General features: G+C 38.9%; 1 protein-coding gene across 3 annotated transcripts in view; it reads right to left on the bottom strand.

Annotated features, from left to right (window-relative positions):
- SMC6 (structural maintenance of chromosomes 6) overlaps positions 1-18347 on the bottom strand; it is a 99847-nt gene that overhangs the window by 40841 nt on the left and 40659 nt on the right. For all 3 annotated transcript variants that reach the window (XM_051840235.3, XM_089327828.1, XM_089327829.1), the window contains 8 exons: positions 16345-16464; positions 16150-16248; positions 11652-11798; positions 10860-10948; positions 10519-10683; positions 9636-9814; positions 7689-7893; positions 898-1012 (listed from right to left, as the gene is read on the bottom strand). In XM_051840235.3, coding sequence (XP_051696195.1) covers positions 898-1012; positions 7689-7893; positions 9636-9814; positions 10519-10683; positions 10860-10948; positions 11652-11798; positions 16150-16248; positions 16345-16464 — 1119 coding nt within the window. The remainder of the gene's footprint in view (positions 1-897; positions 1013-7688; positions 7894-9635; positions 9815-10518; positions 10684-10859; positions 10949-11651; positions 11799-16149; positions 16249-16344; positions 16465-18347) is intronic.

The raw sequence follows: 18347 nt of genomic DNA, 5'->3' as shown, positions 1-18347 counted from the left end.
TGCGGGCATCCCAAGCAGTAACTTAATGACTATACTAAACAGCCATTTATCTAAACGACTTTTATATCCTAAGAAAGGTATGAGCAAATACAAATACTAATAAAAAATTATTGGCAATATAGGGAAAGCTTGGAAATACTTGAATCCTAGGGGGATAGTGAGATTAGGTTTAATGGAAGCCTAATCAACCTCTTTATTTTCTGCCAAGTATCCTTCTAAAAATATGAAAGAACCAAGACACAAACAATTACAGCATGAATGTGTGTGTGTGTGTGTGTGTGTGTGTGTATATATATATACACACACACATCTGGGATACCAAGACAATTATTTCTGTTTCCATTAATAAGAAAAACAGATTCTCATTATGTTTGTCTTCATTGCCCAGATTTGTTTTGAATCTTCTGTCCCTTCTCTGCAAGCATTCATGCCAATATGAAACAGAATCCGGTAATCCAACAAGCATGTAAAAATACACAATGAAAAAAATACTGATTTTAGAGAGCACAGTTATATGAAAAAAATTGTAAAATATCAAGGTATTTCATTTAAAAAGCAGAATAATCGTAATGTATGTATCTGTCAGCACAAATAAAAATTAGATTTGGCAGCCAATCAAGAGAGAACGAAAAACTTCTATAGCAACACTTCCAAAAATTACTATCAATTTGTAAAATTACTTTACAAAGAAAAGCTAAAAAGTTACCAAGTCCCTTGGGACAGAGAACACACAAACCATCCAGTTGTATACTATCTTGCAGGTTTTCTTATGAGGAAAAAGTACATGATGAAACTAATCAATAGCTCTACGAACAAAGGGCAATGGGAATTTATAAAACCTCTCTCAGTTTTCAAAATTTTAGAGTAATATAAAATACAGCAAGCATCTTGTCTTACTTTGATCAGCAGCACTGTCTCTATGCCCCTCATGTCAATCAGGCTATTTGCAACAACTGCATTGTCTATTTCTAAAGCTGTCAGAACCGTGGGAAACTCTGGATGATAAGCAGCTCTAGAAGACAAAGATACATAAGGATTAACTTTGCAATTTTTAATTATAAATATATATATAAACTTTATTAACTATAGAAAGATCTTTTTGGTAGGTGAGAAGATTTCAACACAATATAAAATATTTGATAGTGTTTGAGAAAACATAGCTTTAACAGGATTACTTACTTAGCAAACACAAATACTATATGCTAGGCACTGTTTTAAACATAATGAATATCAGCTCACTTAATCCTAGTAACAACCATATGAAATAAAAACTATTATTCTTTTTTCTTCAGGTGAAGATGCTTCAGAGTTTATTAAGTTCTGTAACAATAATAAAGCTAGTTAAGCAGCCAGACTAGGACTTTAACCAGGCAGTTCAGCTTAGCTATCATGCCATATTGTCTGTTATAATTACAACTTCCTTCAATCTTACACTATAAGTCAATTTAAACACTTAAATTGTTAATTCTCCCACTGATAGGAGATAAGAAAGGTTAAAGTTTAGTTTATTAACAGAGAGGAAATACGCGAGAAAAAAATATTCTCATGAATTCCAATTTGGGCTTCTTAAAGAGACCCAAAGTGCATGTTACAGTTAAAAATTTAAACATTTGGAGGCTGACACTGTGTGGCAACAGATTAAGTCATGGCCTATGACATTGGCATAGCATATAAGAGTGCCAGTCGGAGTCCCAGTATCTCTGTTTCTGATCCAACTCCCAGTTTATTTATTTATTTATTTATTTATTTATTTTGACAGGCAGAGTGGACAGTGAGAGAGAGACAGAGAGAAAGGTCTTCCTTTGCCATTGGTTCACCCTCCAATGGCCACCGCGGCTGGCGTGCTGTGGCCGGCGCACCGTGCTGATCCGAAAGCAGGAGCCAGGTACTTATCCTGGTCTCCTATGGGGTCCAGGGCCCAAGCACTTGGGCCATCCTCCACTGCACTCTCTGGCCACAGCAGAGAGCTGGCCTGGAAGAGGGGCAACCGGGACAGAATCTGGCGCCCCAATCAGAACTAGAACCCGGTGTGCTGGCGCCGCAAGGCGGAGGATTAGCCTAGTGAGCCGTGGCGCCAGCCATCAATTCCCAGTTATTGCGCCTGGGAAGGCAGTAGCAAATGATCCAAATACTTGGGAACCTACCACCCACATGGGAGACCTGGATGGAGTTCAAGGATCCTGGCTTTGGCCTGGCCCCGGCCGTTGTGGCCGTTGTAGCTGTTGTGGCTATTTGGGGAGTGAATCAGAGGATAAAAAATCTCTCAGGGGCCAGCGCCATGGCTCAGTAGGTTAATCCTCCACCTGTGGTGCCGGCATCCCATATGCGCACCGGATCTAGTCCTGGCTGCCCCTCTTCTGATCCAGCTCTCTGTTATGGCCTGGGAAAGCAGTAGAAGATGGCCCAAGTGCTTGGGCCCCTGCACCCACATGGGAGACTAGGAAGAAGCACCTGGCTCCTGGCTTCAGATCAGCGCAACTCCGGCCGTTGCAGCCATTTAAGGGGTGAACCAATGCAAAGAAGACTTCTCTCTGTCTGTAACTCTGCCTCTCAAATAAATAAATAAAATCTTAAAAAAAAAAAAAATCTGTCTCTCCCTCTGCCTTTCAAATGAATAAAAATAGATCTTAAAAAAATTTAAACATCTCAGCACAGAAGAATGAATATACCAAGAACAGCAGGTTTTAGAGCAATGAACAGTTAAGGGAAGGAAAGGTGGTGGTGTATTCTTGGGTTTCTTTAGTCCCAGAATTCTAAAACAAAGTATCTTTTGATGCATAAAACATAAAACAGAATATAACAATCTACTTGGGGAGTGACCAGTAGATGAAAAGATCTCTCTCTCCCCCTCTCTGTAATTGTCTTTCAAATAAAAATCTTAAAAAATAAAAAAAGAAATGGAGATTTTAGGAGCAACCGGTTTTAGTACAGAAATCAGGAATGTGGCTCTCAGACATGGTAAGTTTGAAAGGTCTACTGGAGATTCAAGTGGAAAATATATACCGAGTATACCACACTGTAATGTTCAGAGGAAACAGCCAAGCTATAGAGGTAGTTTGATAATTATCGGTTACAATGTGCATATAAAGTCATTAAACTGAATGAGTTTACCTAGAGAAGTGTACAGCAAGGAGTTTGTAGCACTGATTCAGCTAGAGGTGAGAAGAATAAAAAAGATACTGGAAAATTAGGAAAATCAGAAGAGTATAGTCCTACAAGCCAGATGAAAAAGTGTTGCAGGAAAAAGAATGATCAACAAAGTCCAATAGTGCCTGTTAAGTCAAGTTAGTGGATAGTAAGAACTAATTACTGAATTACACAGAAGAAGTTTCTTGATGCCCAGAAAGGAGCTATTTTGGTATGTAGTCAAACTATAAAAGCCTGACTGGAGCATGTTCAGGACAGAAGAGGAAGAGAAATTGGAGATACAGAGAATTATTTTGAAGAGTTTTTTAAATTTTATTTACTGTAGAGGAAAACAGAGAAGTGAGACAGAAACAGCTTCATGGCCTCCTTAGGATTAAGTTCAAGTAGAACTAACAACAAGGATACAAAAAAAAACCAGGGAATGGGTGCTCTACAAATGACAGTAGCATCAATGAAACAAAACAGGGCAGGAGAAGACATAGGCAAGGGAGTGGAAATCTAGAGGGGAGACAGTGGTACAAGAAGTTCTGGTGCAAGGCAAACCTGGCCAGTCCCTTGCAAACAGGTTTCTACGCTGGAAGGAGTAACCATTCTGAGGAGGATACACCATGAAGCAGTCACTAATTCTAGTTTGCCTGAAAGCACCAAGTTATAAGCCCTTCACTTTGCTATTCTTTCTTGGGATTCACTTCATTCCGGCTTATGTTACAATTAATTTTACACTAAGAGATGCTATAAAAATCACTCTAGAACTAAAAGTAGAAAGGAATATTAGCAATAAAATGTCAGTGATGAGAGACAAGGAGTCCTAGGATAATATCAAATAGGTTCACCAAACAATGTTAAGTAGAAAACATTATCAAGACACTGGAGCAAAGGAAAAAATGCACATAAAGTCTAGGCAGGCACAATGGGCAAAAGGAGTTACAGGACAAAATGAAGGATTCTAATTACACTTGAAAGAAACCACTTAACATGATTTCTATAGGCAAGTAAAAGAAAAAATAGTACAACCAAATTTAACAGTTGGAAAAAGCATGCTGAAAACTTGGCACATTTTTAATGTCTCCAAATATAACAATATACAAGAGAGAAGTGCTAATAGACCAAGTACAGAGCTGTGGGAAGCATAATAACAGAAGAGGTGAAAGATACGAAAGGTAGAAGAATCAAAAAAACGGCACGATAGTAACAAATGGGGTAGTTTCAATAAGGGGTATTAAATAGCACGTAATGAATAACAAAAGGTAAATGTATATACAGAAATAGATACAGATTTTTATGGGGTACAGTACAATATTTCAACATACACAGTGCAAACTGACCAAACCAGGTAACTGGGCTTTCCGTACCCTTATTTTTTATTTGTGTTTGGAGTCTACCAGCTCCTCTCTTCCAGTTCTTCATATATATATATCATATAATACATGATTATGAACTATATTTGCCTTTCTGTGCTATAGAATACTAGAACTTATTTGTGGGGAGCAACTCGGACTAGACTGTTACTGGAATTAAGACTTATTCTATACATCTGCTCTCCCACAATATGGCACTGAGAAGGCAGTAACAACTTCTACGCAGCTGCCTCTCGCCAACTTGAGTGATGACCTGCAGGAGCTGATCCTGCTCCTGATTGGAGGAGAGCAGCGTACTCGGCGTGTGGGTAGCAGAGTTGGGATTGGTGGAAGAGGACTATAAAAGAGGAGAGAGACAACATGCACCAGGAACATCTGAAGGAACACCTGAGCAGCCCCCGAGAGAGCCGGCCGGTGGTGTGCCGCTTCCCCGCGAAAGTGGGGAAAGTGGCAGGGGGAACCGCCCTTCCACGGAGGTGGAAGGGACGGTAGCCAACCCAGGAAGAACCAGCAGCAAACCTGGGGAGGGCCGAGCAGACAAAAGAACAGCGCAGGGTCCTGTGTCGTTCCTCCGCGAAGAGGGGGAGCGACATAATGGTGCCGTGACTCGGATGTGAAGCCTAGGCAGGGTTTAGTGTCGTTCCTCCATGAAGAGGGGGAGCGACATAATGGTGCCGTGACTTGGATAGGAAACCTAGGCAGGGTTTAGTGTCGTTCCTCCACGAAGAGGGGGGGCGACACTTATTAAGTGATTACACTCAACTTCCTTTGATTTCTTGTCCCTTTACCTTAGCCAACTTATAGTTATCACTATTTTAAGGTCAGATTACTTTTTTACTTCCATATATAAGATAGAATATATGGTACTTGTCTTTCTGTGTCTGGCTTATTTCACTTAAAATAATGATCTCCAGTTCCATCCATTTTGCTGCAAATATCAAGATTTCATCAATTTTTATGGCTGAATCATATTCCAATGTGTATATATACCACAATTTCTTTATCTGGTCATCTGGGCATCTGGTCATCTATGGGCATCTAGGTTGATTCCATATCTTGGCTACTGAAAACAGTGCTACAATGAACACAGGAGTGCAGGTACCTCTTTCACATGCTGGTTTCATTCCCTTCAGATATATACCCAAAAGGACAGCTGGGTCATATGGTAGATGTATTATAGTTTTATGAAGAATCTCTATTCTGTTTTCTGTTATGGCTGTACTCATTTGCACCCCACCAACAGTGTACAAAGATTTCCTTTTCTTCATATCACCAACATGTTATTTTTTGTCTGTCTTTCCTATAAAAATTGCAAATGCTATTTTTTGCAGAACTCATTTTTGTCTCCATGCATTTTGCACAAAGAATTCTATTTGTGTAAAAGGTATTTAACATTGTCTGACATTTGACAAACTAATCAGTTAAAAGACAATTCATTTATAACCTCTCCTTTGAATTCTTCCCTGATCTACCTACTAAGACATGAGACAATTACTCACTCCTTCAGTTGAACTGTATCTGTATCTTAGGATCCAATTTTGTCAATGCCCATAAGAATAAATTAAAGATAATTAGTGAAAAGCCAGCACTGTGGGGTAGTGGGTAAAGCCCCACCTTAAGTATTAGCATCCCAAACGAGTCCCAGCTGCTCCACTTCTGATACAGCTCCCTGTTGATGTGCTTGGGAAAGCAGGGGAAGATGGCCCCTGCACCCATGTGGGAGACCCATAAGAAGCTCCAGGCTCTTGGTTTTGGATCGGCTCAGCTCTGGCTGTTGCAGCCATTTGGGGAGTGAACCAGGAGGTGGAATACTTCTGTCTCTTTCTGCTTCTGCCTCTCTATAACTCTGCCTTTCAAATAAATAAATAAATCTTTAAAAGATAATTAATAAATGCATACAAATTCACTAGAAAGAGCATTCCACTTACCTTTCAAAAAAATAAAAATAAAATTTTTAAGAAAAAGTAGATATAGGAGAGAACAGATTTTTAAAGTAAAGTAATGAGCCCATGATATGGGATAAGTCCAGGGAGACAGGATTAAGCCTGTGAGCTAGAGGCCACACCCCCTTGTCCCGACTTGATTTTACCTGTATCCACCCACCTGTCAATCAGACTATGTGAGCACTCCCCTTTGGGAAGTGAATAAGACACTGGAGAGCATTGAGCGCTCCCCACCTCCCCCCATTTTACCAATGTTCCTGCTCTATTGCCCTCTCGATTGCAGTCTCTGGCCTGCTCTCTGGAAAAGGCTGGTATGGAACTCCCCTGTGTACTTTTTTCTGACCCACTCTCCCTTAATAAAGCCCTCATGTTCCTGTGTATTTCTTTAACTCACTAAATAAATCTTAAACCTTACCATGTTACATTTCTCCTTTGAGCCAGTGCTTAGAATTCTTATCTACATAAATGTCAAGAACCCGAAATATTAAATTCTGCCTTAAGTTAACTTAGAACATAAGTAGTAAGCAAAGAGGCCAGTTTGGGTATGTTGCCCATGAGAAGGGTCATCAAAGAAACAATTTCAACTCTTTATGAACTCTGTGAGACACTTAGCCAGGTAAATCACGGATAGAGTGCCAATGTTCTTCCTTAGGACCTCCCTCTTAACTGGTTACGTCTAAAGCATTTCCATCAGTACAATTTCCATGGCATACTATATCTATTCTCATGTCTCCCACAAGACTTCATGTCACAACCATAAGGTAAGGGATATCTCTTGTCACTATTTCTCCAATGCGTAAACAAAAATTAAAATGGATTGATGAATTTTTAAAAAATTATCTGAAAGGCACAGTTACAAGAGAGAGAGGTCCTCCATCTGCTGGTTCACTCCCTAAATGGCCACAAAGGCCAGGGCTGAGCCAGGCTGATGCCAGAAGCCAGGAGCTTCATCTGGGTATCCCAGTGGGTACAGGGGCCCAAGCATTTGGGCCATCCTCTGCTACCTTCCCAGGCATATTAGCAGACAGCTGGATAGGAAGTTGAGTAGCCAGATCTTAAACCAGCACCCATGTGGGATTCCAGGATCACAGGCAGTGGCTTAACCTGCTCGGCCATACTGGCACCCCCGGCTTGATGAAATTTTATAATTCAGTACTAGAGTTAATGTTGTTTTAACTTTTTCCAACTTTACATGTGACTAAAAAAAGCCAGAAACAGTATTTAATTACTGATGTCTTACCTGTGTCTTACATCGTACATCTCGTTCCGAAATTCAGAAACTAGTATTTGTGGTCGAGAGGTCCCTGGCGAATAAAATCTTTTCATCAGTGTCTGAAGTACCCTTTCATCAGCATGATTATGGCAACAATAGGCTTGCAGAAGTCCTTTTAAGCACGATTCAATAGCCAAAGCATGCTCAGGGTCCCGAAGATGAATGCAAGCTCCTAAAAGTAGACAGGACTCATGAATGCTCTTTGACGCATTGATGGAATCATCTTTTTAACAGTTCAAAAATGACTGAAAATATTTTCAAAGTAGCTTAAATGACATTACAGAGTCTACATGAACTGAATGGAAAATCCTCACATAGCCCCTGGACACAGCAGGGAGAAATCTACTAAATCTTGTGAAAAAAAAAAAAAAAATACCCTACTACAATGTAACTCAACAGTGATGTTTCTACATAAGTCTATTCCAGTCTAGCTCTCAATGGTGTTTTGAAAATCAAGTCAAACGATGTACACATTCTTTATTACTTTCTGTAAAATCACTTAATATTGGGATTATAGATTTAAGGATGGGAACAAAGCCTCGTCTACTGAAATGGACTGTGGTATGAAGGTATTTATATTGAAATGAACAGATATTATTACTGCAATACTTAGATGCAACCAAGTACTAATAAAATTTATTGCGATTTAGAACACCATTTCACCAAATGATATACAATTATGCAATTCCCCAAAATATGACCAAAAACATTCTTTAAATTTCATGTATGTATGGGAATAATTAAGTAATCAGATTTTAGAGTTCAAAGAGGATGTTTCCAAATCATGTTTTCCAACCCAAGTAGGAACTCAGAAAGAAGTCATTTTATAAAGGTCATGTAAAATTCAGGTAAGCATTCAAGTGTATCTTGATGTGATTAAATTCTCTGATTTAATCAGTCATGCTCAAATTTGCTTGTTTAAGAAATAAAATAAGAACCAATTCTTTTCTTCTTCTTTTTTAATCTTTCCTCTCCTTGCTTGAGCGTCACATCTTTTCATCCCTGTCAGCTTCTGTGTCAGTTACAGGGAATTTGGTTTTTTTAAAGATTTATTTTATTTATTTGAAAGAGTTACAGAGAGAGGTAGAGACAGATAGAGAGGTCTTCCATCTGCTGGTTCACTCCCCAGATGGCCACAATGGCCAGAGCTGCACTGATCGAAAGCCAGGAGCCAGGAACTTCTTCCGGGTCTCCCACGTGGGTGCAGGGGCCCAAGGACTCGGGCCATCTTCCACTGCTTTCCCAGGCCAGCAGAGAGCTGGATCGGAAGAGGAGCAGCCGGGACTAGAACTGGAGCCCATATGGGATGCTGGCACTTCAGGCCAGGGCTTTAACCCACTGTGCTACAGCGCTGGCCCCAAATTATTCAATTCTATAATTTTCCTTTCCCTAAATTCTCTTTCTTCAGGTTAATTAATGGTAAAAAGAAAAGCCACAAAATTTAAAGTGATTTTACCATTATTTAAAAACTATAAAGTCTACAAGTAAGTATATTATTCTCTTTTCTTCTCTTTTTTAAGAGGCAGAGAGATAGCAAACTTCCATCTGCTCACCCCCAAATGTTTGCAATGGCCACACGGGGCCTAGTCAAAGTTGGGAGCTGGGAACTTAATAAAGGTCTCCCACACCAGTGGCAGGATTCCAATAATTTGAGCCCTCACCATTGCCTCTCAGTGTCTGCACTGGAAGGAAACTGGAGTCAGGAGCAGAAGTCAGGTACTGAAATCATGTACCCGAATATGGCACAAGACCAAGGTCTTAACCACTAGGCTAAATGCCTATCAAAAATGTATAAGTCTCTGGCCTTTACTCTCTTTTTATCTTTTTGAAACTAAATTCAAAAGACCCCTTTCTTCAAATACAATGTTATTATACCTAGTGTTTATGATATCCTTGGTAAGTCATGACAAATACCTAAAGGGCCTACAGGTTTGTAGGTAAAATGTCCTCGTCTATAAGCATCATCTATTGCTTCAAGAAGAGCTGGAACATGAGGGCCAAATCTTTTCAGTCGATCAGTTTTACTATCTTTCAATTCTTTCAGTTGTATCTGATTATAGTTCAGTGTATGCTTCACATCCAATTCTTCTCTCCTAAGAAAAAGGCAGAAAAAGAGATACACGATAAAGTGACACAGAAATATTCAGCTTTTCCCCCCGCTTTTTTTTGACAAGCAGAGTTACAGTGAGAGAGAGAGACAGAGAGTAAGGTCTTCCTTTTCCATTGGTTCACCTCCTAAATGGCCGCCACGGCGGGCGTGCTGCACCGCTCCGAAGCCAGGAGCCAGGTGGTTCCTCCTGGTCTCCCATGCGGGTGCAGGAGCCCAAGCACATGGGCCATCCTCCACTGCCTTCCCGGGCCATAGCAAAGAGCTGGACTGGAAGAGGAGCAACCAGAACAGACTCCGGCGCCCCAACCAGGACTAGAATGCGGGGTGCCAGCACCACAGGCGGAGGATTAGCCAAGTGAGCTGTGGCGCTGGCCTCTAGCTTTTGCCCTTAATACCTGCATACCAACAAATGATCCAGCTGCCCTAAAATCTGAAAGCAGAGTTTTTTAATTTGAAAATAATGGTTACCAAGGTAAAATTTGGCGTGAAGAAAGTGATACAATAGTGATGGCCCAAGACACCTATAAATGTGAGAAAAGTCTTATAAAAGTGATTTTAAAATATCCTTCGTTACACAGAAAAAAAAAAAAAAAACAAAAAAATCCCATTTTCTTTTCATAGAAAGAGAAAAACCATACAATATGTAAGCAACTGAAGAAAATTATGCCAAAATTATAGCAAACTTACTTAATTCTGGCATATTCTTCCTTGTCCTTTTCTATGGCCTGCTGAAACTGTTCAATCTCTTGATTGACGGAATTCTCCTGATCATGTAAGGCCTTTATTCTCTCTTTTAACCAAGATATTTTCTTTTGCCTTTCCAACCGCTCAGGTTCCAAAGACTGATCAGTACTAACAGTAAATAATCCAAAATGAAAAATGTTAAGTGAAAAACCTGACAGTTAAAAGACATGAACCAATATAATACAATTCCATTAGCCATATACAGAAAACACAACACTCCAATGACCTAGCTTACTTTAATACAAAATCAGGTAACTGTGAAAACTGCAAAATAACTATCATACCTTTTTTTTAGTTCTTCAATTCTTTTACAAAGCTGCTCATCGTCTTTCTTTAACGCTTTATATTCATTTAAGGAACGGTTATATAAAACCTAACAAAAAATTAAGACACATTCCAGTAAAATGAAGAAACAAATACAGTATTTTCAAGTCCACTTTTGCCAAATTTTCAAATTGGAGGTTGAAATGTTTATAAATATATATATATTTTAAAGATTATATATTTATTTTAAAGATTTATTTATGTATATGAAAGGAAGAGATAAGAGATAGAAAGGGAGAGGGGGAAGATATCTTTTATCTGCTGGTTCACTCCCCAAACGGCCACAACAGCTGGGGCTGGGCCAGGCAAAAGCCAGGAGGTTGTTCTGGGTTTCCCACATGGGTACGGGGACCCACGGACTTGGGCCATCTTCCATTGCCTTCCCAGGTGCATTAGCAGGAACCTGGATCAGAAGTGGAATAGCTGGGACTTGAATCAGTACTCATAGGGACACCGGCACTGCAGGCGGAGGCTTAACCTTCTACACTACTGCACCGGACCCTTTATATATATATGTGTGTATACACACACACACACACACACACACACACACACATATGTATACATACATATTTACATTTATATATATATAAAGTGCATGAATGACCACTTGAAACCACTGCATTTTTTAAAGTGTTGAAAGCAGATCAGATTTCAACCCAGATACAAATCCTCTACTTTTAAAAGTAGGTAAACAGTTCTAGTATTTGCTACAGAGTTTTTAATAGTCCAGGTTAAATAACTTCTCTCACCTCAGCTTCATTATAGGCCCTTTTTTTAGCAGTGACATCTGCTTTCAATGCCATACATTCTGGTGCTCGTGCATTTGTCTCTTGACTAATCTTTTCTAGTTTATCTTGAATATCCTTGTATTTGTTTTCTGCTTCATTAAGTCTGACCTTTAAGAAAATAATATTATTGGGGTACATTTTCTTTTTCTTCCATAAAGAGAAAACCTCGAAAATAATTATTTATAGTTCACATCCCAATGAATTTAATTTTGCTCAAAATATTAGGTAAGCAAACATATAAAATACCAAAATATGCTTTAATTTTAACACACATCTAGTTACCCAACAAATGTGCTATCCTCTGGCAATATAGATACAATAATAACTGTCTTCAAGCAACACAATTAAAGGAAGATAAACACAATGTAGCCGAGAAAGACAAATTAATGACACAGTTTGCATGTAAATACTATTTAAGTAACATAAAACAAACTATAGGTCTTCCAGAAAAATCCAAGAATGCCTTCAAGGAAGAGGTAGTACCTGAGCTGAGACTTGAAAGATTAATCTAAGCGTATAGGACATAAGTTGGGGAAGAGTGTTAAAGATACAGAGAACATGTAAGAACAATATTCATAATTTAGGAATGAAAATTTTGTATGAGCTTGAATTGAGAGGATGATGGTAGGAGATAAGATGAAGGACAGGTGAGTCATGCACTCCATAATGAATGATCAGTTTACAATTTAATTCTCTCAACAGAGAGACTACAAAGGACAAAATTTGCATGTTATATCACTCTGGAAGTACTTGGAAGGGAGGGTGGGTGAAGGGAAAAATGAAAGGAAAACAGTTCAGGAATAAGTTAATATTGTAGAACAAAAATAGGGACAAAAATGGGACACTGACAATAGGAATGGGTTGATAGAGACAGACATGCAAAATATTTAGATCAGGTTGGTAAATACTTCCCATAGACAGCCAAACAGAGTATACTTCAAGCTTTGTGGGCCATACAGTCCCTGTCACAGCTGTTCAATTCTGCCATTGTAATAGAAAAGAACTCTGTGACAATGTGCAGAATAAATTTTTTTTAAGTAAAAATTTAAGGTGGATCCAAGTGTTATACAAATTCAACATTTATACACGATATCAATATTCATTCATACTTTCATCTTTAAATTATGTTAACACAAATTTAAAGTCTGCTTTAGATGATATTTCTTCAGAAACCAATCCAATACTCATTCTAAAAGCAATAATTAAACACATACAAGGGGCACTCCAAAAAGTTCATGGAAAACGTACATAATGAAAAACCACACATAGCTTTTGTGCCAAAATAAACTTACCTTTTACTTCTATTTTCGATGAACCTTTTGGAAGTACATTCAACCTATGGGAAAGGCTTCACATAAGACATGGTGGGAAATGGTGTGGATGCCAGTGGTAATGAGCTGCCTATCAGTAAGTGGCTGGGCTGCTGGGACACAGAGGTGGCATCTACAGTAATGGAGAAGAACAGGTAGCAGTGTCTCCCAGGCCTACTGCTGCCACCAAGAAACAATCCAAATGTAAATTCTGGCACATGAAGACTATATGGGAGTAACTGATCATGTCTGCATTGTAGAATCTGGAATCAGGATTCAAAGTGAAACGCAAAAAGTTCAAGCTGAGACAGTACATACTCTTACTGCCTTGACAGTTTTAAAGAGTTCTGGGCTGGGTTTTGATGCATTATGTCTCAGTGCAACTCATTATGTTGGAAGTTAAAAAGAATTTCATGAGAAATTAATTTCAAATTCTGGGGAAGAAGGCAGAGTGAATCCTTGAAGGGATCAGTTTTTTACAATGATTTTTAAAGAGGATGATGACAGAGGGGAAAAAAGTATTAGAAGGAGGGAAATCATATAAGGGACAAACCCATTTTTTGATTGCTACTGATCTACTGAACTGCAGTGGAGGTCAATTTGAGAGGAAAAATGTGACCGTGAACATTAAGGGGGCCGGCGCTGTGGTGTGGCAGGTAAAACCACTGCCTGCAGTGCTGGCATCCCATATGGGCACCATTTGGAGTTCCGGTTGCTCCTTTTCCATTCAAGCTACCTGCTAATCTGCCTGGAAGACAGTGGAATATGGCCCAAATGCTTGGGCCTCTGCACCCATGTAGCACACCCGGAGGAAGGTCCAGACTCCTTGCCATTGAGGCCATTTGGGGAGTGAACCAGCAGATGAAAGACCTCTCTCTGTGCCTCTAACTCTGCCTTTCAAATAAATAAATAAATCTTTTAAAAAAAATTAAAGAAGACAGGAGAATTCTCTGTGATACTGAGATTTTCTATAGTCCCACTGTGGAGAAAATGCTAGTATGTGGGCTGGTTTTCTTTAATTCTTGAGGTAAGATAGTCTTGAATGCAATGCTTGCTGTTGTTGATAGGTGATCGCAAATGTGCGTTGTGCTCTCTTTGGAATTGTTTCAATCTCATCTAATGCTCACAGTGGATCAAATATAGATTTTGATAGCAAAGCAACTGTAGTCATGAACTCATGTGAAAGAAGTCATTATTGACTTTATCCTCTTTAGAGTTACACTGTCATAGCTGGACATAAAAGATGGGGGGGTCTGTAAAAATATTTCTTAGGAATGTATTGCTTAGTTCCAAAAAATGGTTATATTGAGTTCTCTATCACTTACTGAAATAGTTGTAGACTGAGAGGTATATTCTGTATAAATCAGCCAGATGTATGTATATCTTTATTGTGTTAGTCATTAGGCTGAAGAAAACAAACTTTAAAATGATTTTTTTAAAGAAAATATTTTAATTCATTTTTTGGATACTGTTTTCATTTAGAAAAACATTGTGCTAGTACTGAATATAAACTGGAGTCTTTTGCTAAGCACCAGCAATAATCATATCTTAAGGTTAAATCCCAGAAAAAAAATTGCAATAAAGTATATGTGTATAATATATATATATAAAGTATGTGTATATAAAATTATATACATAAATAAATAAATAAAGACATGGTGAGGCAAATACAAATGTCAGAATGTCCATGCTCTCCAAAAATCTGCTGCTTAACAAACCCAGGATGTCCAAATGCTTAAGGTAAGGAAACAAATACCTAAAGACAATCAGAAATCACCTTTGCTTCCTTTTTGAAAAAGAAATGAGCATCTGTTACTGGATCATAACAGATACTAATTTTAGACTGTGAAATGTTTAGGGGGAAAAATATTTAAGGCTTTTCCCCGTGAAAAGTTGAGAAATGAGGCTGAGAAAAATATTTGGTGATAATTTCCAATATTCTCTCAGAAATGAAACTTTGAGATAAGTGATGGAAAGGGCTAAACTTTCCACTTACTGCTTGAAGAGAGAGTAAGAAATTCAGTCCAGAAATCACTGACTGTAATCTTCACCTTTTCTATTTTCTTTATATACTCATCATCTTTGATGGACTGATGTCATAACCCTCCAAAGAAAAAAAGACCTATCTGCTTTTCTTGGAGGGAGACAGGAAAAAAACGGGCTGGGGAAGATTACATCTTAAACCACAACCAAGCCTGGGGGTCAGAAATTCTTAGGACAAAAGAGAACACAATACTAAGAGTTGAATAGTTCACAGACAGAGAGTACACCAGGAGTACATTTCTATAAACAAAGAAAAGGCAGGAGTTCTAACAACATGAAGAGCTCTACAGTAGTAGCTGCACAACTTTGTGAATATACTAAAACCCACTGAACTGTAAACTTTAAATGAGCAAACTGTATGGCATATGAATTGTACCTCAAAAAAGAAGCATACAAATGGTGGATCAGCTAAGTGGTAAAGGTCTACATGGAAATCCCCCAAAAGGATACTGCCATTACTGACCACGCAACCACTGTTTACCTCTAGGTCTCTGGAAAATTTTCATGCTGTTCAGAGACGTTTCTACCTGGGTTCTTAGATCTCAGGTTGAAATGAACCTTACAGACCAAACGACTTATTTTACACATGTTCCACTTGTGTGAGATTCTCTAACAGGAAATCTTGGTTCTGGGTCCTATACTAGTTTTCTTAATGTTCCATAAGCAATCTCAGGGCATTGTTTTTAGTTCTGAATTCCCATACTTCCTGATACTTAGACATAATGTTATTCTAACTGAGTGTTATCCTAGCATCACTTCATTCTTAATGGGCTTCTGTGTTTCAACTTCTTAATAAAACCAAAAGTAAAAGCTTCCCATTCTAGTATCTCTCATCAGTAACAAAAACCCATTGTCTACATCATGAAAAATCTACAGCCTTAGCCCAAGACAGATTTGTCACAGTCAAACACAGGACTTGTTTTTTTCAAGTGAATTGCTTGCAACAACAGTCCTCATTAAAAGCTCAGGTGTGCTTCACATGAGTAATAAATTCAAATACAAATAAACATAAAGATTGCAACTGTCACTTTTGTAGGTCACAACTAGTCTAATATCTGCCACTTCAAATGAACCTACTAAATTTCTATTTAAAAAACTGTAATTACCTGCTGTTCTTCCATTTTCCTATCAAGTCTAGCAGCACGATCTTCTCCAATTTTGATATTATCTCTGATAGCATTCAATTGTTTTTCAATTTCATTGACCTAAAAAGAAATCATATAGCAAATCACTGGTAAGACTGTCACCTTAGACATTGTGTATATTGTTAACATGTGAACAAGCAATTAAAGTGAAATTACCACTGCCCAAGCCATCTCATGTTTCAAGTACTCCAAATTAGTCTTCATTGTACTTAAACCAGCAATACTTTGAAAACGTTCTTCTTTTTCCAAACACTGGCGCTTTAGTTCAGTAAGTCGCTTTAAAAAAGAAAAAATACAGAATATATTACTTAAAAGGCATTTTGCAAATGTATTTCTTTCGAAAACAATGCCTGAACAGGCACTCCATAAAGGTTTATTAGGAAATGGCATCTTTAAAGTGGCTCTTTGGTACTTTTACTAGGTGCAATAATTGTTTCCTTTTACTAGGTAATTTTGTTAATTACCTAGTAAATGACAAAAATGGCCCAACAGTCTTCATATGATAAAAAACATGAATTAAAGATTTAAAACCACAAGCATAGATACAACTCACTTCCCCATTTTCTCTCTTTATTCTGTACTTGATTGGTCTGTTCTTTCAAAATATAACCAATATTCATTCCAAAGATAAATGAAGTATCAGAAAGAATCTATTTCCAAAATCAAAGTTGTATTATCCCTCGCTCTGGCTTAAGAAATTTAGAACCCATCAGACAGAAACTCCTTCCCTTCAACTTATCCTTCAAATCTTTTTTTTTTTTTTTAAAGATTTTTTTGTTTATTTGAAAGGCAGAGTTACAGAGCGGCAGGCAAAGAGGAAGAGAGAGAGCAGTCCTCCATCCACTGGTTCACTCCCCAAACGGCTGCAACAGCTGGAGCTGGGCCTGTCGGAAGCCAGGAACCTGGAGTTTCTTCTGGGTCTCCCATGCGGATAGAGGCCCAAGCACTTGGACCATCTGCTTTCCCAGGCTACAGGAAGAAAGCTGGATGGAATGTGGAATAGCCAGAACTCGAACTGGTGTCCATATGCAGGTGGCGGCTTTACCTGCTACACCATGGCGCCAGCCCCATCCTTCAACTCTAAAATCACCTCTCTTCCCTTTGCTCCAAAAGAAAAGATGCCCTTTATTTCCATCTCCATGCCCTACACTTAAATCTACTGACTTTCCATTCCATCTCTTCACCTTGCTTCTACTTTCACCCTCTACACTGACTCCTTTCCATTATCACACTTTACTCCCTTATTTTGCTGATTTACGAACAAAAATACCACTACCCATTCCTTGGCACCATCTCCTGCTCTAAACTTCTCCCTTTCCATCCAAGCTACATGAAAATTATCTCTCTCTGGGGCGTGCACTGTGGCCCAGTGGGTTAACACCCTCGCCTGAAGCATTGGCATCCCATATGGGCACCAGTTCGAGACCTGACTGCTCCACTTCCAATCCAGCTCTCTGCTATGGCCTGGGATAACAGTGGAAGATGGCCCAAGTGCTTGGGCCTCTGCACCCATGTAGGAGGCCCAGAGGAAGCTCCTGGCTCCTGATAGGCGCAGCTCCGGCCACTGCAGCCAACTGGGGAGTGAACCATCAGGTGGAAGACCTCTCTTTCTCTGCCTCTCTCTCCTCTCTCTGTGTAACTCTGCCTTTCAAATAAATAAATAAATCATAAAAAATTGGAAATTATCTCTCTTCCATTTCTTCACATTTTCAGCCTTACAAATCTAGCTTCTGTTTTCACCACTACTGAAATCCATCTTGCCAAAGACATCTATATTGGTTGAACTCTATGATTAACACACACTTATTCTTAGGTGTTTAAATTTTAACTGAAAAATGATCCCTGTTAAATATAAGAGTGGGAATAAGAGAGGGAGGAGATGTACAATTTGGGATATGCTCAATCAGACTTGCCCCAAATGGTGGAGTTAGAATCATGCCAGGGGATCCCAATACAATCCCATCAAGGTGGCATGTACCAATGCCATATCACTAGTCCAAGTGATCAATTTCAGTTCACAATTGATCACACTGATAGGTCTAAGAGTCAAAGGGATCACACAAACAAGTCTAGTGTCTGCTAACACTAGCTGATAGAATCAAAAAGGGAGAGAACAATCCATCATGGGAAGCGGGATACACAGTAAACTCATAGAATAG

The sequence above is a fragment of the Oryctolagus cuniculus genome, chromosome 2, assembly GCF_051225735.1.
Source record: "Oryctolagus cuniculus isolate XC-2025 breed Fujian yellow rabbit chromosome 2, ASM5122573v1, whole genome shotgun sequence".
NCBI lineage: Eukaryota > Metazoa > Chordata > Mammalia > Lagomorpha > Leporidae > Oryctolagus > Oryctolagus cuniculus.
The sequence above is the reverse complement of the archived record's forward strand: the minus strand, read 5'-3'. Positions and strand labels throughout refer to the sequence as shown.